The sequence below is a fragment of the Podarcis gaigeae genome, assembly GCF_964106915.1.
Source record: "Podarcis gaigeae genome assembly, chromosome: 13".
In the NCBI taxonomy this organism is placed as follows: domain Eukaryota; kingdom Metazoa; phylum Chordata; class Lepidosauria; order Squamata; family Lacertidae; genus Podarcis; species Podarcis gaigeae.
This window is the reverse complement of record NC_139689.1, coordinates 48,109,316-48,132,914: the sequence shown is the minus strand read 5'-3', so window position 1 is coordinate 48,132,914 and position 23,599 is coordinate 48,109,316. Positions and strand designations below refer to the sequence as shown.

General features: G+C 45.2%; 1 protein-coding gene across 1 annotated transcript; it reads right to left on the bottom strand.

The window, feature by feature from the left end:
- Positions 1–4,889: 4,889 nt before the first annotated feature.
- Positions 4,890–15,747, bottom strand: LOC310830048 (UDP-glucuronosyltransferase 2A2-like). The gene is made up of 6 exons (XM_083709504.1): positions 14,935–15,747; positions 13,418–13,566; positions 12,436–12,567; positions 11,719–11,806; positions 10,155–10,374; positions 4,890–5,299 (listed from the first exon to the last, which is right to left on the bottom strand). Exons 1-6 carry the CDS (start codon positions 15,668–15,670, stop codon positions 5,011–5,013), a joined length of 1,614 nt encoding a protein of 537 aa, XP_083565630.1. The 5' UTR covers positions 15,671–15,747; the 3' UTR covers positions 4,890–5,010.
- Between the last annotated feature and the right edge of the window lie 7,852 nt (positions 15,748–23,599).

Sequence of the window (23,599 nt, the reverse complement as noted above, 5' to 3'; positions counted from 1 at the left end):
CTCTCAATATCTCAAGGCCCATTACGGGGAGAAGGGAGAAAGCTTGTTTTCTCCTACTCCAGAGGCCCTTAGGACCTGATGCCGTGAATTCATGTTACAAGAAAGGGGGTTCCAACTCAGCTTCAGGAAGAACTTTCTGACAGCAAGAGCTGTTTGACAGTGGGAAGAAATCCCTCAGTGGGCAGTAGACTCTCCTTCCTAGGAGGTTTTTCAGCAGAGGTGGGATGGCCATCTGCCATGGATGCTTTAGCTGAGATTCCTGCATTGCAGGGGGTTGGTCTAGATGACCCTCAGGGTCCCTCCCAATTCTACAATTCTGTAATCCTGTGGGGTTCCAGGTTCTCACCTTTGCGAAGCTCACTCATTGTGGAGCAGTAGAGCAGGGTCAGGTTTGGAAAGCAGTACAGCAGACTTGAAAGCAACTCTCCTTCCTTGAGAGTCTGAATGTTGGTGAGGAGGCGGTTGAGAGTTGGTTGAGAGTGGCGGGTTCTAGAAGGGAGGGGGGAGGGAAGGGACGGCTTCCGATTGGCTGCAGGAGCTTCCTGCACTCAGAAGGAAGCCATGTCAGATGTTGGGCTTCCAAAGAACGTCTGCAAGCCGGACACTCACTTATAATTATTTTATTTATTGAATTTATATTTCACCCTTTCTCCCGAAGGAGTCCAGAATGACATGAGATGTGGGTCTATTCTTGTCAGTTTCCTGTAGATACGACACAGCTGAGGTGCAACTGGGAACATTGCTTGAATAAAAACCACTGACTTCAAAGTGCCCAAACTTGCCTGCTTCTTTAGATGTGTGTCAGTAATGCAGACAGTAGTGGCTAGATTTCTGATTCTGTTGGATTGCTCCTAGATTCTGGCTTCCTCACATGTAAATGTGGCAGACACACTTAAGGAACAAATACTGTTGCTTCCATCATGCCTACTTGGACCCATCCACCCTTACATCCGTGCCCTATTTTGCATGCTTAAATAGTTCAATAAATAAACTCAAACAACAACAACAACTGTGGAGCTGTGAAAAATTCACTCTCTGTGTTTTGCTCCTATATTGTTAGTTATTCCCCTTGCAGAAGAAGAGGGTGGGATCTTCGTCTTCCTGCCCATCCCTTTCCCCACAGAAGCAGCCTTCCGCTTTCCTTTCACTTGGCTGAATCAGGCCCCACAGGTTTAATCAGATGTGCAGCCAAGGGCCACTTCTGACTCTGTACTATCTTGCACCCAGTTTACTGTGCGGTCCTCTAAGGAGGCCTTTCCCATCCACTGTCCTGTTTTCCAAAGAGCGTTGTTGGTAGCGATGGCCTTGGCTATCCATGCCAATGAGCCTTTGATAGTGTGTCCATCGCTTAGGGGTCCCAACGAAAGAATAGCAGAAGGGGTGTTGCTGCCGCTATGGAGCTTGTGGCAGAGCTTGGGCTCTTAACTCTCCCTTTAGCATCATGGGATTGTGGAGCTGGGAGGGACCACAGGGACAATCCAGCCCCCTGCAATGCAGGAATCTGTCGGCCAAAGTGGGGCTCCAACCCATGACCCTGAGGTTAAGAGTCAGGCTCTTCTGGCTGAGCCATGATTGGTGGTCAGCATTTAATCTCGGCCTCTCTGGCAGTGAAGAGCATTGCACCCCTTTCCCACATTTGGGGGTGTTTTTGGAAGAAGCTGGAGGCCACCACTGTATACTCTCCCATATTACATATTTAAGGTTACATGTTATCTTTATCATCCCCATTCTATAAATCAGAGCTTCCTAATCTTAAATACAATACAGTGCATAGCTGTCAAGTGTCCCTTATTTGAAGGGACAGTCCCTTATTCCAGCGCCATGTCCCGCTGCTGTCCCTTATTGATGGATGTCCCTTAAATGTCCCTTAAATTTCAAAGGAAGCAGCTCCTCTCCCTCCCTCTCTGCCGGCCAGGGAGGAGGGAGGCTCCAACTGTGTTGCTTGGCTGTGTTGCTCACCCAATAAGAAGTCTAAGAACGACTGGGGGGTGGAGCTTGCATTGCCTTGTGTGTGGCTAGTTAATGCAAGCTGAGGGGGCTTTTGAATGCTGGGCGCCATTTTGTTGCACGTGCTGCTGCAAACTTTGCAGTGCAAAGCCAGGCCGGGGAGCCATCTTAAGTTGAGGCTGCATAGGCCTTGTGGTGCATGTGATTCAGATTCTATTCAGTTGAACCTCTGGTTACAAAGTTGGTTGGACAGTGTTCTCGAAGCTACCAGCATGAGTCTGACCAGACTGCAGGAGGACAGGAAGACTGAAGTGCCTGGAACAGGTGAAGCTGCAGGTCCCTTATTTTGGCTGCTGGTCCCTTATTTTCAAATCTGTAAGTTGACAGCTATGATACAGTGGTACCTCAGGTTAAGTACTTAATTCGTTCCGGAGGTCCGTTCTTAACCTGAAACTGTTCTTATCCTGAAGCACCACTTTGGCTAATGGGGCCTCCTGCTGCTGTTGCACCACTGCTGCGCGATTTGTGTTCTCACCCTGAAGCAAAGTTCTTAACCTGAAGCAAAACCACTGTAAATGCTTTTAAATATATTTAAATAAATAAATATGTGGCATAAATGCTACAGAAAACTCTTTTGGCTTTTAGCATTTAGGTGTAGTTTGTGAGTTGTTTTTTTATAGCTGTGTTCAGTATTCCTTGTCTGTCTGTGTTAGCACTGTGTTGTGTTGTGAATACACTGCACACAGTCCTGTACTGTATTATCATAGGCAGTCAGCTCCACAATTATGTTTTTTACTGGCAGTTATTATTCATTGTTTCCAACTGCTTAAGCAGCCACCAGCGAGCAAGCAATACAACAACCTAGATTTGTGGCAGACAATTTTATTCTCTACTCACTGTAAAAAAATATACTGGTATACTACTATTATTGCCACCCAAACCTTGTGAGCGTATTAGCCAGCTTTCTGACTGATGCCAAAATTGGGGTTCGGCTTTTGCTGCTCATCTCTGCATGGGACTCTGAGACCCCTAAGTCCATGATGCAATGCAATCATAACTCTACTACATGCGTGTGCCCAGGGCCAGATTTAGATTTGATGAGGCCCTAAGCTCCTGAAGGTAATGGGGCCCTTTATATGTCCAGCTGTCCTTTGCCAACAACAAATTGTTGCTGTTTTTTGTGTTGAAGATATGCGATATGGTGATTTATGGACCTAATAGGTATCTAAAGCCATTTGCACACAACAAAATAAGTATTTAATCAAAGTAATTGTTGAACTGAAATACAATTAAGAAGTATATAGCTGTGGGTTAAACCACAGAGCCTAGGGCCTTGCCGATCAGAAGGTCAGCAGTTTGAATCCCCGCAACGGGGTGAGTTCCCGTTGCTCGGTCCCTGCTCCTGCCAACCTAGCAGTTCGAAAGCACCTCAAAGTGCAAGTAGATTAATAGGTACCACTCTGGCGGGAAGGTAAACAGTGTTTCCATGCGCTGCTCTGGTTCGCCAGAAGTGGCTTAGTCATGCTGGCCACATGACCCGGCAGCTGTACCCCGACTCCCTTGGCCAATAAAGCGAGATGAGCGCCGTAACCCCAGAGTCGGTCACGAATGGACATAATGGTCAGGGGTCCCTTTACCTTTATATTAATAGTGAAATTGAGGGGAGGGCAAGAGAGTGGGGCCCTAAGCTATAGCTTGTTTAGCTTATATGTAAAACCAGCACAGGCTAGTGTATTCATGGGGACGGGGAGTAGAGGAGAGAATGAATGAGATGGATCTTGCTGTTTTACTGCGTGCCCGAATCTCTGTGCTTCTGCAAGCAAGGAAGATAGACCTGTCAAGTTCTCCTGAGACAAAGAATTCCAAAGCATTGGGGCCACCACTGAAAATGCCCTGCCCTGATTCCTTATTGGCTTGTACCAAACATGGAATGCAGAGCAGTATTTTGACACCGTATCTCATGAGGATAGTCACAAAAGCACCATTAAAGGAATGTCAAATACTGTCTTATATGGAAAAAGACAGCTTGGTATTGCCTGCGTGGGCTGCTGGCCTGGCTTTGAGACCGGGTTCTCTCGCAGGTCTACCAGATTTAACCTGGGAGATTGCTCTACTACAGAGATGCAATCTTCAGTTCACTATCCGTGTATTGTATTTGCTGCAGTAGTGGAAGGGAGGAGTATTTATGCCCATGTTGAGACGGTGCGATTTAACTTTATTTTGTCTTTTTCAGATAGCAAAACCATATGATAGTTTGTTAATGAGCCTTGATCCTTTTATTTAATTTATTAAAAAATTGAGCTGTATTCTGAGCAGTACAGCCAAGCCATTTACAGCTTAAAAGCTGCAGCCATGGATTCTTTTTCTGCATCACTATTACATTTCTTTTACATTACCACCTTATTATGTTGCATTTTCTGGACCTTTATTTTTATAGAATAATCTTAAAGTGGGGGGAGTAACCCTAAAGCAAACCATTATGGATACCCAGTGCTTTTTTTTCTTTTTTTAAAAAAAAAAGTTTAGGGGTACTCTCATTTTGAAAATCACCATTTTATAGTTCAAATCGGGGGAAATAAATACATTAAATGGACAAAAGTACAAAGAACATGCATTACACTGGGAAAGGAAGTGAAGTCGCTATTTTAGGTGGTAACAACAAAACTGACCAATCACCGTGCTAGATTCCAACTCCTACTTCACACATTAAACGCTCGCTTCTGTCTGAGACTCAGGAAACACCCTGACAGGAAATGAGGCTGCCATCAAGGGTAGCAGAAAAAAGCACTGTGAATACCTACAACTCGCCTCTCTCCACTGCTGAATGGAGGGTTGTTAAGGCTGGCTTCAGCTGAGCATTGCTATAATAATAAATTATTATTATTAATTCCCCGCCCATCTGGCTGGGTTTCCCCAGCCACTCTGGGCAGCTCCCAGCAGAATATTAAAAACATGATAAAACGCCAAACATTAAAACCTTCTCTAAACAGCTGAAAATGCTTAGCACTTTTGGAAGCAGATTCCATAAAAGGGCACACAACAATGGCTGAGTCCCAAGAGAAACTATTCTGTTTTCGTCTTCATAATGATCCTAACACGTTTCCGACAATACAATAAACAGCACAAACAGCATTTGACAGCAATGAATGTGAAGAGTGCCATGCAACCAATCAAGAAGGCAATGGTATCCAAGGAGTGATATTGGTACCAGGTCAAGTGATGGGCAGCTACTCTCAAGTGCTTGGCACCTTTGTGGCGCATGACAAACTCAATCCAAAAGACAGCCCGGTCCAGCGGCTTTAACAGTTGGTCATGGTGGATCTGTGATAGCCTTAACGCGTTTTCCTTATATCTGGAGGGAAGGGAGTGGGGGAGAGAAATAAAAACAAATTGAGATAAGCAGAGGCGTAGGAAGGTCAGGTGGTACCCAGTGCATAAAATTTATTGTCACCCCCCCCCCCCCGTTGATATTTTTTTTTGCCTGCAAAAATGGTTTTATGTTATTTCATATTTTATTACAAAGGAATAATAATAATAATAATAATAATAATAATAATAATAATAATAAACTTTTATTTATATCCCGCCCTCCCTGACCAAAGTCGGGCTCAGGGCGGCTAACATCAGATACATAACACTGGTATAAAATCAAACAATAATTAAATTACTTCCTAAAAACAAGTCAAAATCAAATTAAAGTCTAATTAGATGGCTTTCCGCAGGGTTAGGGTTGGGAACAGGAAGGGCTCCACTGAATTGAAATTTCAGCCTTCAAGACATAGGAAAACGGCCAAGTAAAAAGCTATTTTCATGGAGGAGGGTCAAGATATTAACAGATATGCATGAAATTTCATATATAGCTCTATAATCCCTAGTGTACTAAGATAAGACCTTTGGAGCAGGCATTTTCAAAAAAAGTTTTTTATGAACCGCCCTAGTAGGGCAGTAATTGTTCCTTGATAATTTTTCACTCCCCTCCATGGTGCCCCCCCTCCCCGCTCCGCCCCCTTCCTACGCCCCTGGAGATAGGACCAGAACTCAATTTTTGATTTCAGTTTAGCAAGCACTGTAGCATTAAAGTCCTTGATGATTACCCCCAAAATTCAAAATCAACACCTTTATTATGTCACCATGATCAATTGGTTAGCCTTTTGTTGCAACACACCCACATGGGCACACCTCTGGAAACTTTTAAGCAGCATTAAAACTTGCCTACTGTTTTCCATTCAAGATCCGAAAGTGACTTATTGCTAATGTTACAGCTGCTTAACTGAAGGCAATATCCTGCCCAGATTAATATTTCGGAAATATTGCAACAAAGCCTGTTAGTAAGCAGTGGCAATGAGTCCTGATGGACCTGGCAGGGCTGCCAAGGAGTCATAGGGGTGTGGACAATGAGGTGCCAGGGGCCTGACCAGTTGTGGTTTTCTCTCCATCCTTCTCCCTTGCAAAGATATCGTGGGCACCTAAGTATTTGTACAACTGCAATGCTTAGGTAAAGGTAAAGGACCCCTGACCATTAGGTCCAGGCGTGGCTGACTCTGGGGTTGCAGCGCTCATCTCGCTTTATTGGCCGAGGGAGCCGGCGTACAGCTTCCGGGTCATGTGGCCAGCATGACTAAGCCGCTTCTGGCGAAGCAGAGCAGTGCATGGAAACGCCGTTGACCTTCCCACCGGAGTGGTACCTATTTATCTACTTGCACGTTGACGTGCTTTCGAACTGCTTGGTTGGCAGGAGCCAAAGATGTTGGCTATTTGCCGTTTAGTAGCACTGCAGAGAGCTTGCTGGGGAGACCATGCATGACAAGGAACTCAAAAATAACTTTAACAAGGTTTTAATAACAAAAACAAAACTCCTTTTACACTAAACATAACAACAAACATGACCCAACCACCAACCCATCCTCCAGGGTAATGAGAGAGCTAGGTGCTGCTCCTTATATACTATGCCCAAATGCTGACACAGCTTAATTAACACAACCTAGCAGCACCTGCTATGTTTCACAGCTGTAAGACTGGGTCTCGTTATTTGCCCTGGTCCTGGCCCTGGCAACGGGAGCTCACCCTGTCGCGGGGATTCGAACCGCCGACCTTCTGATCGGCAAGTCCTAGGCTCTGTGGTTTAACCCACAGCATCACCCGCGTCCCTCCGCAATGCTTAGCATCTAACTAAACTGAAAATGTGTCTTACTTTGGTTCAGAAGGTGTCCCTGCTATCCAGTTGCTTCACTGCTGGGAGAAAAGTTGTGGGGCCACCACCTCTTAGGACCCTCTCTCTATCCTCCTACTTTGCAGTGAAACGGGGCATTTAAACACTGCAGCTGTATAAAAACTTAGCACCTAACTAAGGGCTCATCCACACTTCTGCTTGTGCCGTGCCCAGAAAGCATGCGTCCCAGCGGTTTCCCCCTTGCCCCGTTCCTTTTCAAGGGAAAACTCACTCTTTGGCGATAAAGGTAAAGGTAAAGGTACCCCTGCCCGTACGGGCCAGTCTTGACAGACTCTGGGGTTGTGCGCCCATCTCACTCAAGAGGCCAGGGGCCAGCGCTGTCCGGAGACACTTCCGGGTCACATGGCCAGCGTGACAAAGCTGCATCAGAACAAATGGCAATCAAGGGCGAAAAAGGAATTGCTGTTTCCTCCAGTTGAGCACTAAAGAGCAGCTTTCTCTTGGGTGGGGGAAAGCAGCAAGACAAGAGGAAGTGTGGATAAGCCCTGAGTGCCATAGCTTGGTTCAAAGTTGGTATCGCAATGTCTAGGGTGGATTTATGCCAAAGAAACTGTACATTACTCAACCCATATAAATAGCCAAAGGCGATGACAAATCTGCAGCAACAGAACAAATAGAGTGATACAGATCATACATCTGTAATATGAGCTAACACCCAAGAAGTAAGAGAAAGGTTACTAGAGACATCAACAAACTGAAAGCCAGGTTGATTTCAAATCAAACAGTTTTATAGTGGTTTTATCCAACTCTAACTTTTTCCTGATTCTTCTTTTACAGCCAGTGCAGCCCCACTGAATTCTATGGGGATTGCTTCCCCATATGTATGCTGAAATAGAGTCGAAAGTGGATTCCATGCTCTTTATTCAGCTCATAGCGGTGAGGAGGAATGGAAGTTCCCCCAGAATGAGTGCCTTATATACATTATTTACACAATGGGCCCCACGTGATTAGCTAATTCCGGGATTCTCCGGTAGGCCAATCAGGTTGCGGGTTCCCTTCCACCTGGAGCTGGATTGGGTGGCTCCTGTGGACCAATCAGACTGCTGCATTCTGAATCCTATTACTCTAGGACCAATAAGACTGCTGCCTTTTGGATCCTATTCAACTCAGTATATAACATATGCACTGCATGGCAGCCTGCATAGCTTAGTCTTAAAGGAGCCACACAGGGCTGTTAATAAGTTGCCCCACCCCACCCCCATAAATTCCCAGACCTGTGTGAAAAGATTATTCCCCTCTTTCCAGAATGTGCAGTAAAGTGGAGGCATATTAACTGGGCTAGGAGCTGGTAGATCAGAGTCAAAACCATCACAGATCCATGAAATTCCCTGTGTGATCATGGGCCAATTACTGTCTCTCTCAACCTCAACTCCCTCACAGGGTTGTTGTGAGAATAACATGGGGGGAAGAAGACCCATGAATGCCACCTTGAGCTCCTTTGGGGAAAGATGGAATGGATATAAACTCAATAATTGATAAATAAAGAATGATAATAATTAAAAGTATATTTTCAGCCTGTCTGTCCCTGATTTTGAAGTGGGGGAGGACTGTGTGTGTCACCAGGTTTGAGTCATGAAAAGCAAACACCTACAAATCAAAGGAGGTGCAAATCTGTGACAGAACCACAATATTTAGGCATATGAGCACCTGACTTTACATGCATATCTTCAGCAAATCCAATGTGTGGGCGCATACTTGCCCGGGTGAGGTGTGCAAGCAGGGTGCAATACATGCCTTGGTACTATGGACATTGATTTGAACCATCCTACTTTCTACAGTAGCATTTTGAATCAACCACCATTTTGAATTTATCCATACAGCAGGGGTCTGCAACCTTTAAGACAAAAAGAGCCACTCGGACCTGTTTTTGAAGGGAAAAAAACTGAGAGCCGCAAAACTAACGCACGCACTGCCCCCATGCGACGTCACAGCCAGTACATCGCCTGCCACAGTGGGGAGTGTTGGGGCGCACAATGCGCCTCCTCCCCTCGCTAGTATCCGCCCTGGAGCCGCGGCAAAGGTGTAAAAGAGCCACATGCGGCTCAGGAGCCGCGGGTTGCAGACCCCTGCCATACAGCAACCCTGTAAAGTAGACTGCTGTGCAATTCTAGGAAATTTTGCAATTCTAGCAAAACAACAACGGGCGCAGTGCTAAGGAGCAATACTTTTCCATAAAGCCACTCCCAACATAAGGATGGGGGGTTGCGGGCTCACGCCCACCATCATCCGTGCGGGGCTGGCTGCGGTCCCGTGCGATCAGGGGAATCCTTGGGCCGCGTCATACCACCCTCCCTCGAGGTTTTCCCTCAGACTTTGCTATGGACCTCAGTTGGTCGCTGCAAGGGGCCTGGTAGGAGTTTCTCCACTTGGCTAATTGGCACTGTTTTTGAAAGCCATTTGGTTTTTTCGCTTACCTTGTAGCAAAACGTCACAACGCCTTTGGTTTTGGCGGTTAGGCATTGGTAGGGGTATTATTATGCAGATGAGTCGGGGGGAGTGCCATCACCTCCCCCAAATATTTAAGGGTAGAGGATTCCGGGGGCGTTGCCTCTTCCGAAACCTATGGAGGCTAGGGCCTAAAGCGCGCTCCTGAGCGGTGACCCCTCGGGGAGCGCCTAGGGATGTGCATCTCAGGGGCTCCTCCTGTTGGTGTTATCCCTTTCCGGTTCTATGCCGGATAATCTGATAGGACCAATGCCTAAAGCCAATACCGCTCTTACCTGTAACCAATAAAGTTGTGGCCATTTTTCGTCCGTTAACCTAAAATTCTGGTGTCCTGTGTCTTTATTTATCCCAACTGGAGTGGGGGGCGGGAATCACCATGCAATCAGCTTTTGACACTTGTCATGGTTTCTGCCCATTTCCACAGGTAAGCTGCCATACACCTGGCCCTGAAGCAATCTCACATGCATTCTGCAGACTAATGGAGACCACTAGTCATCTCTCACTTTCAGAGGAGAGTTTGCGATTGACTCACGTGGCGTTGAGAATAACAGCCTTCACAGCATCCACTAAATCTTCGGCTTCCATTGTCTGGATGTCCAGCCCTACAGCCATCCCCTTTGCCTTCATGTGCTGAATATTGTCGGGCTGGTCAGCAAACATGGGAATCCCCACTGTGGGAACGCCATGGTAAATAGCTTCATAAATCCCATTGATCCCACCATGTGTTATGAAGGCTTTGGTCTTGGGGTGTCCTGGAAGGAGAAGATGAGACTCTGTTGACTATGGGATGATAAAATAGGTTATTAGCATTGAGTCTCAGCAGCAGTGCCCAGCATAGTCCAACTGTCAGGCAATCTCTGAAGATTGCAGTTCACTATACATATTAATGTTTCTAGAACTCAGCGCTGACCCTGGCCAAGCACACAGCAACAGCTTTGTAAAACAGAGAGAGTTTGCAGTCTCTGGTATCCTGAATAGTGGAAAACACAAAGTACCAAAAGTTTAGCACTGTCTGGGGGCTTGGTTTTTCCTGGGGTGTACCCCATGTTTCCCCTGCCTCTTCCTGTTATGGGAATGGTTGCTAAACATGGGAATCCCCACTATAGGAATACCATGACAAACAGGTTCATAAATTCCACTGGTTCCACCATGTGTTATAAAAGCTTTGGTACTGGGGTGTCCTGGAGAAGGAAGAGGAAAATTTACTGGATATGAAATGGTTAAATTATAATTGATCTTAAGCTACAGCATTCGAGCTTAGTCCACATGCCATGCTATCCCTGAACGTTGCATATAGATATATCCTCAACAAGGAAGCAGGCAGCACAGAACACAGGAGCAGAGTAAACTTGCTGGTTGGACTAGAAAGCACTACAGTTTTATGATACTACTGAAGTGTAGATGGGTTGCCATGAAGCAAGGCAAAGTAATAACTGCACGAACCTTTTTTGAACTAATAGAACTGGACAACAGGGGCAGAGCAACTGCTTATATACCGTGGTACTTTGGGTTACATACGCATCAGGTTACAGACTCCACTAACCCAGAAATAGTACCTCGGGTTAAGAACTTTGCTTCAGGATGAGAACAGAAATCGTGCTCCGGGGACGTGGCGGCAGCAGGAAGCCCCATTAGCTAAAGTGGTGCTTCAGGTTAAGGACAGTTTCAGGTTAAGAACGGACCCCCAGAACAAATTAAGTACTTAACCCGAGGTACCACTGTACATTTCTGAATGTCTGGGCTACTCCCAACATGATTGGCTGTCTAAACTTCTAAGCTGCGAATCATAACTCAGAGTTTAAGGGCCAATGGCAGTGGCCCAAATCCTGAAATGTTCTGTGGTTGGATTATCATGTGTCGAATCAGGACTCAGGGGCTCAGAATCCCTAGTCTGGACTCAAGCTCAGGCAAACACAGACCACTGAATACATGACAACTACCATTCTGTGATCAGGAATGGATCAGAATAGAACAAGGGGAGAATGCTCATTGCTGTCATGAGTGAGGAAAGTGAGGATGGAGGAAAGATATTTCCAAGGGACTGGCAGAACACAGCATAGAAGCCATAACTGCAACAAGCATGAGGTCTCCCTCACCGAGAAGATCATTTTGTGGTATCCAGTCATAAATCCTGGTGTTGGAGCCTAAAGTTTCTGGTCTTTTCCCTTTGTGGCGCCAAAGAACCTGGATTAGAAAAAAAAGAGGAAAGCTTCCATGACTCCTACATTCATAATATAGGGGTAAAATGGAAGAAAACAAACAAACTAAAAGTTATCCAGAGCAAATTCCATCGTCCATCTTCTTCTCTATGAATTATTCTGCACCAATAATTAACTCTCACAACATTTACAGTGGATGCTCGGGTTGCGAATGTGATCTGTGCGGGAGGCACGTTCGGAACCCGCAGCGTTCGCAACCCGCAACGCCGCGTCTGCGCACACGCGGGTTGCAATTCGGCACTTCTGCGCATGCGCAAAATGCGATTTAGCGCTTCTGCTCATGCACGACCGCCGAAACCCAGAAGTAACCCATTCCGGTACTTCTGGGTTTCGGCGGGTCCGTAACCTGAAAAAACGCAAGTTGAAGCATCTGTAACCCAAGGTATGACTGTATTAGACAAGGACAACTTCAACATCTTACACAACTCTAATGTATTTAAGTAGATTTCAAGAAAAGAAAATCTTTAATGTGTTTGCTGTAAAGGGATGCAATTTCACAGGTCATTTAAGGGAATTGGGACAGCATTTTCACAAGTCCACTAGAAAACTTTTTTGTTGTTGTTGTTTTCTTTACCAAACAACATGAACACTGACCTTTTGTGGAAGCTGGCTAAGTGCCGATGCAACGATGTTACTCTTTTCATCCGTCAAGTTTGCAACAAGAGAGCCCAGAGAAAACACCACAATGCCATGTTCCCCTGAACTCTGGACAAATTCTTCCATTTCCTGTCAAAAGTTCAAAGCACATTTTAAAAATAAATATATTGACAAGTCACATTCCTCCATGTCTTTTCCGTTTGAACCTGATGCATGAGTAGCAATGTGAATATTTTTCTTGATATTTAATGTTGTGAGGGAGTGTTTGGCAAATGATCTTTAACTTCCAGCTTCCAAACTGTGCTTTAGGCTCCATGGAAGCCTATTAGAGTTCTAAAGGTAAAAGTTAAAGGACCCCTGGATGGTTAAGTCCAGTCAAAGGCAACTATGTGGTGCGGCACTCATCTTGCTTTCAGGCTGAGGGAGCCGGTGTTTGTCCACAGACAGCTTTCCAGGTCATGTGGCCAGCATGACTAAACCGCTTCTGGCACAACAGAACACCGTGACAAGTGCCAGAGCACACAGAAATGCCGGTTACCTTCCTGCCACATTGGTACCTATTTATCTACTTGCACCGTTGTGCTTTCGAACTGCTAGGTTGGCAGGAGCTGCGACAGAGCAACGGGAGCTCACTCCATCGCGGGGATTCGAACCGCCGACCTTCCAATCGGCAAGCCCAAGAGACTCAGTGGTTTAGACCACAGCGCCACCCAGAGAGCAGAGTAGACAACAGACAAAGTCACTGGTCACTCCAACTGCAGACACCTTTTCTCCACTTTTTCACCTGTGCTTTTCACATCAGCCTGAAAAGCAGAAATTAAGCAAGCCAAGTTCTTCCTGGCACAACTATATCAGTGATGATAAGCTCATTCACTACATTTGCTACACTTCTCAAAATATACAATTCACCCAGCAAAAACAATGGGACCTCCTCTCAAGAAAGGACACCTAACTGAAATTTGGTTTCAGAATTACGTACCTCTGGCAAAGGCTTGGCTGGCTGACACTGCAGACCCCCCACAAACTCAAAATTTGGTAGGAGAGGCCGTGGGAATTCAAGGTCCCAGTAGGTACGGATCAACCAGATTTCGGCTTTCCCCATCACTTCACACTGAGTTGTGGGTCTTCCTGTCGAATGAGAAAGAGGAATGAGGTTACATTCAGCTTATCTCTCCTTCACATTTTCAACATTTCCACAAATAGTGAAAGCTGGTTCACACATTACAAAAAAAAGTAAGAGATGTGAACAGGAACTGGGGACAGAAAGAAATACATGTATTATGAGCACTCATTCACTAGCAAGCCTGGACTGGCTATGGCTCCTTGAGGGATATTCTTTCAGGGGTAAGTCCAAATTTTCTCTTCCATAATGTTAGAAAGAACCAATTGGCCTGAAGTCAGCATTGGTAGCTGAATGTGCCCCAGAACTAGTGACAATCTATTGACAACCAGGCCATTGGTTCAGTTCTTGTCACTGAATTCTGCATAGAACCCTGTTGCAGCTTTTGGTTCCTTCACCTTCCTTGACTTTCTTACCCCCTCAACATTACTGATGCATTGAGAACACATCTTCCCCTCAAAACAACAACAGTGTGGTGGTGATCACACATACAGCTGTATGAAGATTATCTTCATGTGGTATCTTTCCGATGTGCAGGAGCTAAGGACAGGTCAGTTGTGGCTGCTCTCAGTTTCTTTCTTCCACAATCAATTGTTCACATTAGTGCATTAAAATGTCATTCATTTAAAAAGTTTTCACAAAAAAGTGTCACTCCTAACAGACATATTTTTGTATGCACTTTTGCATATTATACACATATTTGCAAGCAGTTTTCCCTAATAAGCTATTCTCACAAATGTATGCATTTCCCTGCATGCTTCACATAACTTACACATTTTTGTACAATTTTTTTGGTCTATTGAACTGCATTGCAAAATTCAGGTAACTCCAGTTTCAAAGCATAGTTGTATGTCAGTGTGTCTGTTACTCCGGGAAGTGGAATTTACGTAGGTTTACAATATCAGATCAAGTTTCTCCACCATTCATTGCAATAAAACACATCAGTAAAATACCACACAGAAGGATCCTGATGAAATAATAGATAGAACGACATAAAAGTGGCTTGTTCATCATTTGTTGAGTGGTGGAAAAGAGCAGAAAATCCCAGAATAATGTCTGTGCTTCAACTCCAAAGCTAATTTTTGATATGATTCTAGTTCAATTTGAACTCAGGTGAAGCAATAAAAGAACAAAGCAGGTAAGATTCACTCCTCACTCCCTTACAGATGATTAGGCTCTAAAGCTTAGTAGAGTCTTTTCCCAGCTGACTGTGGCTCTACACAGCCCCAGGATGAGGCCCTTCCAATCTTGCTGCTTGCAGGCCCTTTCTAACTGGTTATGCCAAGGACTGAAGTTGGAATCCTTGACCTCTTTAGAGCATCTACGCTACCAAATAATAACAATACTTTGGGAAGAAGAAACAAAAACAGGCTTACCTAAAACCTGGCTGTAATAAGAGTCCCAATCGCCATACCAGGTCTGGAAAACATGGTCTTGCACGAGGTAAGATATTATATTCTTCACCCTTTCTCCAAATGACATTCTGTCCGTGAGCCCAGACAAGACAGCAGGGGCATAGGAAGGGGGGGCAGGTATTTTCCCACAGTGTCTCTCCACCGTTAAGCCTGGCGTGAACTGCAGGGTGTACACAAACGGGATGTCCATTTTCACAGCAATCAGGTCGCCACAGGGTGTCGCAGGGTCTGCAAGGAGCACGTCGTAGTTGCTCTTTTTCAGGCGGGCCATGAGTTCCTGATCAGCCAGTACATTTTCACACTTGAACTTGTGGAACTCGTGTACTTTCCTCATCATCTTTCGCATCTCTTGGTAGAACCTGTAGAAGGTCAGAGCAGTTGGCTTGTGGTCCAGCAACAACGTGACAAATTCCTCAAAGAACGACTGGGCCTCATCCTTTCCATAGGGCACAGGGAACACCTCAAACTTGGCAGCTGATATATCATCACTGGGTTCGATTAAGATGGACGCTGATGGGGCTAGGATGCTGACGTTGTGACCTCTATGCAGCAATTCCTGGATAATGACCTTGATATTTAGCCAGTGGCTGGCATCCTCTGGCCAGATAAGCACATTCCCACAGAAAATGTTTCCTACTAAGGCAAGCTGAAGTATTAACAATTGAATTGCAACCGCTCTTGCTGAGGTGGGGGCCATGATGTGCTTTTCTGGGAAAGCCAAAGATTTGTCTTCTGTCACTTGTCAACAAAGATGTCATTCAGTGCATAAAACTCCTATTCCACACCCTACTTCAGAGAAGACTTTTTACCAAGTGTGTTGAGTCTTGATTTTTAACTGTCCAGGTGGAACACTGTTTGAAGATTTCTGGAATGAGAAGACAAATGGCACAAGCCATCTCCATCACTATTTCAACTGAATGATATTTTTACATAACCATAACCAATAGAAATCTACTACCCACACCAATAAAATTACTCGAATATCATTTTATTCAAATAGATGATGCACCTATCTTCTCCTAGGCTATATCGCTCAGGTCCTTGGGGTATAGGCTAATGGCAGCTGTTCCAGTGGCATAGCAGCTTTGATATATTTGGGGGTATAGGATTTGTCAGGGAACTGCCATCAGGGCTGGAGGGAGAGAGCAAAATCCAGAGGGATTCCAGGGAGCGTCCCGGGATTGGGAGAGGCAGCCCATCTTCTGGTGAAGAGAATCAGCGTAGCACCAGTGGAGAAGGGGGGCAGATGGGGGAAGCGGCGAGGCGGTCCCATGACTCCTTGCCAGGGACCAGCGGGGAGAGCAGGGGTCCTCCGCTGCCTACGCCCTCCTTGCGCAGAAGGCTTTCGCGCAGAGAGAGTAGGAGGAGACTAGGCATCAAAGAGCTTCTTTGCTGGAAGAAGTTTAAGAAACGCCCACTGACGGATTCTGCCAGCAATTGAGACAGCCACGGGCGAGTGGCTGTCCGGACAGAAAAGGTTCACTCAGGCAACCCAGCCAGGTGTTTGCACCGGCTTATGCACAAGAAACCCCTAGAACCATTACAGGATTGTTCATGGAGTTTTCTTGGCAGGGATACTGGAGTGGCTTGCTGGTTCCTGCTCCAGGTGACAAACCTAGACAGCATCTTAAAAAGCAGAGACGTCACCTTGCCAAAAAAAGTCCGTATAGTTAAAGCCATGGTTTTCCCAGTAGTGATGTACGGAAGTGAGAGATGGACCATAAAGAAGGCTGATCGCCAAAGAATGGATGCTTTTGAATTATGGAGCTGGAGGAGACTCTTGAGAGTCCCATGGACTGCAAGAAGATCAAACCTATCCATTCTGAAGGAAATCAGCCCTGAGTGCTCACTGGAAGGACAGATCGTGAAGCTAAGGCTCCAATACTTTGGCCACCTCATGAGAAGAGAAGACCCCCTGGAAAAGACCCTGATGTTGGGAAAGATGGAGGGCACAAGGAGAAGGGGATGACAGAGGACGAGATGGTTGGACAGTGTTCTCGGAGCTACGAACATGAGTTTGACCAAACTGCGGGAGGCAGTGGAAGACCGGAGTGCCTGGCGTGCTCTGGTCCATGGGGTCACAAAGAGTCGGACACGACTAAACGACTAAACAACAAATAGGATTGTTCTACTACTTTCACCAAGCACAACTTAACCTTTTATTTCCCCAGCTTGGATGATCCTCCTACTAACTGCGTTCATGGCATTCCAACATGCAGACATCATGCCCATTATATTTGCAGAGCAGAGCAGACATGTGAAGCAACCTTCCTGGGACTGTTCCACTGGGAACAGGGGGGAGATTACCTGTCTATATCCTCCCTGCACACTGAAAGCTCACATGTCAGTGGGGAGAAAGCAGGCTCAGACATTTTCCCTTACCATCTGCTAGGAGTGCATAGACATGCTATCTTGTATGAGGACATGAGTCCCAATCTGGGAGGAAGGCAGGATGCAAATATATTAAAATCATAATAAGAAGACTCGACTTCCACATGCAGCCTGCAGTGGTACAGTGCCAGCGTTCTGTGTTTGCAGTGCCGGATTAAATGTTTTAGAGAAGGAAGTGTCCCAGAATTGCAGCCTTAGCTGCCTTAGGGGCAGGGCTACACCACTGTAATTACTGTTTCTCTTTCATTGTTTTATTTTACGGTAAAATGGAGCATTGAAAGAAATAGAAAGAAAGCAAAAAGAGGAAACAGAAAATAAAAGTTCCACATCCAGCCCAGCTCTCAGCCCCTCAAAGTTCCAACATTTGGGGACCCTTCATCATTACGAAGGAACTGACCATCATCATGGCGACTACATCATAAACCGATTTTTGGTGTTATTGGTGGCTGCAGCAAGGGCTGGTGTGGATTTGCTGTCGCTGCGACAATTGGGCGGGTAATTGGCGGTTTCTGGCGGCGATGGGACATATGAAAGGCAGCTTTTGGGATGTGCGGGAGTGGCAGTGTAAGTCAGGTGGGTGAGCGATTTTCGTCAATCCCCCCTTTAAAAAGCTCAATACCAATCCTTCCCCCCAAAAAAGCTCAACAACTCTGGGCAATCTTCACCCATTTTCCTAATTTTGTGTCCCCCATCTTATACATCTTATACACGGGGGTATATCATACACAAAAAAATACGGTACCTTGGGTCACATGATTCCCTTCGCCCTCAGCTTGGCCAACAATTCACTTTGCCTTCCACCAATACAAAAAAATTTAGGTGTCTCCTGACTTACCTGGATTTGCTGAGATTCCCACTCTCTGGTGCATTAGTAGACAAACAGAGGTTTCCTCGGTCTCATAGGAAGACTGTACACTGCTGGTGGAAATTGACTATTTAAGCATAAAACACAACTGAGCCCCATGAGCTCTAACAATTACAGTCCACACCCTTACCAGTAACAAACAAAAAGCCTAAAGGTTTTCCTGTAATATTTTTGCAAAGTTGGTGATCACCAAAATTACTAAATTTTAACATTCCTTCCCTCAGGTTGTATTATAAGCATTTCCTGCTATGGCACAAGCAGAAAGCATACTGTTCACTTCCAAAAAATCAGAGAAAGAGACGGGAAGGAAGAAAAAAAGAACAGAGAAATGTGGAAAGGCAGGAAAATTGGGGAAATGAAAAAGGCGAGAGGAAGCAAGAAAAAAAACAGGTGCATTAATTTTTTTGTTGTTTATTAAATTTTATATTTCCCTTCAGCTGTAGATTTCACAGCATAGAACTACAAGGAAATTTAAGAACATTTTCATGTATGCGACAACAGCAGCAAGAGTCTTAATAGCACAAGGAGGGAAGAATGAAGAAACCCCGAGTAAAGAACTGTGGCAAGAGAAACTGATGGACTATGCGGAATTGGCGAAATTGACACACAAACTGTGTGACAAGGACAACTGTGACTTTAGAGAAGAATGGGAACCTTTTACAAAGTATTTCAAGAAACAACAAAATGAATTGGACTCCTTGGCAGGTTTTGAATAAACATACACAAATTTATTATTAATAACACATAGTAAAGGTAAAGGGACCCCTGACCATTAGGTCCAGTCGTGACCGAGTCTGGGGTTGCGGCACTCATCTCGCTTTATTGGCCGAGGGAGCCGGCGTACAGCTTCCGGGTCATGTGACCAGCATGACTAAGCCATGACAAAACGGTTGAAAACCTCTGCCTTAGTCTGTTACCGGGGTTTGAGATGGATCAGGTTCGAGATCTCAGGGTACTCTGGTAAAGGGGTCTGGGTGGAATATTCTATCCAGAAGCCCAGTTGGAGAGCAAAAGAGCCATTCTTGTTTAGTTGTTTAAGAGCCATAGAGTTTCCCAATGGCCACCTGGAAACCAACTTGGTTGACGTATGTCTTGAGGTGACCCTTAAACTGGGCACAACCCTGTTCGACATCAGCCTTCAGGCAGGAGACTGACTCAGAATGCTTACCCAGTGCCTAAGCAAAGGCCTACTGAAACCTGTAACCAATAAAGTTGTGGCTATCTTCAATTGCAGAACGTTGTTGTGTCTGCTTATTCTAATGTTTCTCAGCCCCCCCAGGACTCACAAGAGTTAAGGGTCTTCACAAAATGGCTACAAAAAAAAGAGCCAGTGTGGTGTAGTGGTTAAGAGTGGTGGACTTGCAATCTGGTGAACCGGGTTCGCTTCCCCGCTCCTCCACATGCAGCTGCTGGGTGACCTTGGGCTAGTCATACTTCTCTGAAGTCTCTCAGCCCCACTCATCTCACAGAGAGTTTGTTGTGGGGGAGGAAGGGAAAGGAGAATGTTAGCCGCTTTGAGACTCCTTCGGGTAGTGATAAAGCGGGATATCAAATCCAAACTCTTCTTCTTCAACTACTCAAAAACTGCCTGGTTCTTGCCTCTAGCAATGTCAAACAGAGGTGTAAACCTGCCTGCCTGAAGGGGGTCTTTGATTTTGGAAGCTGGGTCACCACTGAGTCCCTAGGGCAATGTAAATTGCCCAACATGCATTCCATGACAAGTAATTTTATACCGGGCAATGACTGCCCATGCATTTTAGAGAGAGCAAACCCAAAGAGTGCTCAGAGACTGAGAGACATATAATAAGTGGATGGTTGTGAGGAGGGAAAAATAGAGGGAAGCTGGCGGTGGCAAAAACCTCTAGGAAAACAGAAAAAGCCAATTCATAAGGGATGGGGGACACTTTCTCAAAAAGTGACTCTTTATTTCTCTACTCCCCATTCCTATACCAGCCAAAACATATTTCTTCACCCAGATTAAGGATGCTCGGTCCCTGCTCCTGCCAACCTAACAGTTCGAAAGCACGTCAAAGTGCAAGTAGATAAATAGGTACTGCTCTGGCGGGAAGGTAAACAGCATTTCTGTGTGCTGCTCTGGTTCACCAGAAGCGGCTTAGTCATGCTGGCCACATGACCCAGAAGCTGTACGCCGGCTCCCTCAGCCAATAAAGCAAGATGAGCGCCGCAACCCCAGAGTCGGCCACGACTGGACCTAATGGTCAGGGTTCCCTTTACCTTTTTATCATCTCTTTCCCCCAAATAACTGTGGGCATTTCCCAAATAACTCCCCTATTCTTCTCAAGGCACCTCTGTTCTTTTTGCTTCCTCTCTGCCTTTTACGTTTCTCCAAATTCTCCATCCTTTCTCCCCCTCCTTTCTTATGTGTTTTTTCCCCCTCCTTCCCATACCTTTCTCTGCTAATTCTTATTTTCTGTTTCCTCTTTCCCATTCTTCATTTCAGTTACGAGAAGTTTCAGAAAGGATAGCATGTTTTTTGCTTGCGAAAAACCCAAGGGGAAAGTTCGAAAGAAACCCTGGGGGGATGAATGTGCTCAAATGTGTGCAACGGTAGTTGGGGAGTCAAAAGTTAGTAAGTGTAAGGGTCACCAGCTTCCAAAGGACAACCTTGGGTGACCTTTTATGTTAGTGATGAGAGTGTGGGCCGTAGCAGTTGAAGCCCACTGGGGCGCAATTGAGCTTGATACTGGAACAGTCAATTTCCATTTGCAGCAGGGAGTGGCAATCTTAGCTAGCTCCACCTCTGCCAAGAATGCTTGCAGCGAGGAAGTGGAAGAATGAAACAATACTGACAATTACAGACTGGCAGATACTCATGTTAGAATATTTACAACTAGCAAAACTGACGGGAAGAGTTAGAGGAGTACTGAACCAGAAAATATTTGGAGAATGGAGAATATTTAAGGATTATATAAGATCATATTGTACCAATCACACCATATTAGCAGAACTTGAGTGATACTTGTAAACACAACAAATACCGTTTGTGGAGTAGACGGGAACAATATTAAAGAATATAAAACTGTGCGGGGGGAAACGATGACAATCTAAACAGTACAATGAGAATGATTGGAAGACTCGTTTTGTCAGAAGTCTTTTTTATTTAAGTGTTTATTTAGGTATTAATTAGAAAGATTAAGGGTTTTTTATGTACGTAAATTTGCTTTTTCTTCTTTCTTTTCTCTGTAATTTATATTTTTTGTTTTTTTCTTTAATTTTCATTTTGTAATATGAGATTGTTAATTCTTTGTAAATTCTTTGTATAAGTGTGTAGTTTAAATTAATAAAGTAAAAAAAAAAAAGAGGGCGAAGCTAAGCAGGTCTGTCTCCACATAGCATGGCTGTAAGATGAAACGAAAATGCAAAATATAAGTCATCTTAAGAATTGCAATGTTTATACCTTCAGCAGATTCAGAATTGGACTCTGAAGCAGCCATTGGCTCCTCCTTTTTGGATCACTTTGGATCGGCATTAGGAAGGCAGTAGCCGCACTGAAGACATGGAACTTAAACATTTAGTTTTGCATTTTTTATAGTGTTATGCTTTTATTATGCTTTTATATTTGTTGGAAGCAGCACAGAGTGGCGAGTCAGAAGGGTGGGGTACAATTATTATTATTATTATTATTATTATTATTATTATTATTATGGTACCTCGGGTTACATATGCTTCAGGTTACATACTTTTATATTAATAGTGAAATACAATTAAGAAGTATATTAATAGTGAAATAATTATTAAGCTCTAACTTAAAATGATTTTTTATTCATAACAAATACATTGGCATTTGGCAATAACAAAAGTTCCTTTAGAAACACAATTTAGGTTTCATTTTTTCCTTAATTTTTTGGGGGCCCCCAAGAGAGTGGAGCCCTAAGCTATAGCTTGTTTAGCTTATATGTACGTAAATCCGGCACTAGCAATGATACACCATTTTAAGAAATGTATGGGGGGGCACCATTTCCAAATAAGCAGGTAAGGTAAAGGTAAAGGGACCCCTGACCATTAGGTCCAGTCGTGACAGACTATGGGGTTGTGGCGCTCATCTCGCTTTATTGGCCGAGTGGCCGGCATACAACTTCTGGGTCATGTGGCCAGCATGACTAAGCCGCTTCTGGTGAACCAGAACAGCGCACAGAAACGCCGTTTACCTTCCCGCCAGAGCGGTACCTATTATCTACTTGCACTTTGACGTGCTTTCGAAATGCTAGGTTGGCAGGAGCAGGGACCGAGCAACGGGAGCTCACCCCGTCGCAGGGATTCGAACCGCTGACCTTCTGATCTGCAAGTCCTAGGCTCTGTGGTTTAACCCATAGCGCCACCCGCGTCCCAAAATAAGCAGATACTGAGCCACAAAGCAAACCTTGGAGATTACAGAATAATCTCATTTAAAGAGAGTAAAGCAACCCTACAATGAACTATCATTGATATCTACAACTCTCTCTTGGCTGCTGACTGGAGTGTAGTTAAGCAGATTCTCCTTCATGGAGAGCACGTGTTGCGGTGGGGGCTACCATGACATCCCCTGTTGCTGGGTGGGTAAGTATGGATGGCCACAGATTTGATTGGGCACCTCCAATTGTTGCTGGGGAAAATGTAATGTTGCAATTTTATTTGATTGATGGGGGTGCTATTTATTCTCTGTGCGCAGCATTGCGCTTCCTCTTTTCGCTGCTCACATCGGATTACCTGCCCACCCTCCCTATATTTAGGGTTTGTTCGCTCTGACCTTGCTATGCCTGTCATGGGCCCGTCTGCTTTGGACCAGGGGCCTGGTAGGAATTTTTACCATTTGGCTGATTGGCTGGTGCCATTTGGTTTTTTGCCTAAAGTTAAAGGTAATGGGACCCCTAACCATTAGGTCCAGTCGTGACCGACTCTGGGTTTGCGGCGCTCATCTTGTTTTATTGGCCGAGGGAGCCGGCATACAGCTTCCGGGTCATGTGGCCAGCATGACTAAGCTGCTTTTGGCGAACCAGAGCAGTGCACGGAAACACCATTTACCTTCCCGCCGGAGCGGTACCTATTTATATACTTGCACTTTGAGGTGCTTTCAAACTGCTAGGTTGGCAGGAGCAGGGACCGAGCAACGGGAGCTCACCCCGTCACGGGTATTCGAACTGCCAACCTTCGGATCGGCAAGTCCTAGGCTCTGTGGTTTAACCCACAGGGCCACCCGCGTAGCAAATCATCACAACTTGTAAGGTTGCTGTTAGGCATTGGTTAATTTTGGTTGGTAGAGGGGATGTAGTTGGCTATGCCTCCCCCTCGAATGCTGCTGCTGAAGGGTATTCCGTTAAAGGAATCCAGGGGCTTGTCATGCTCTTGTCCGAACCCCTGGCAAGGGGCTAG

Coding starts and splice junctions, on each gene's coding strand:
- LOC310830048 (XM_083709504.1), bottom strand. CDS start 15,670: ATGGCCCCCACCTCAGCAAGAGCGGTTGCAATTCAATTGTTAATACTT. Junction 13,567..14,934: donor TTATTACAGCCAGGTTTTAG/GTAAGCCTGTTT, acceptor CTCATTCGACAG/GAAGACCCACAACTCAGTGT. Junction 11,807..12,435: donor TTAGCCAGCTTCCACAAAAG/GTCAGTGTTCAT, acceptor TTTCTAATCCAG/GTTCTTTGGCGCCACAAAGG.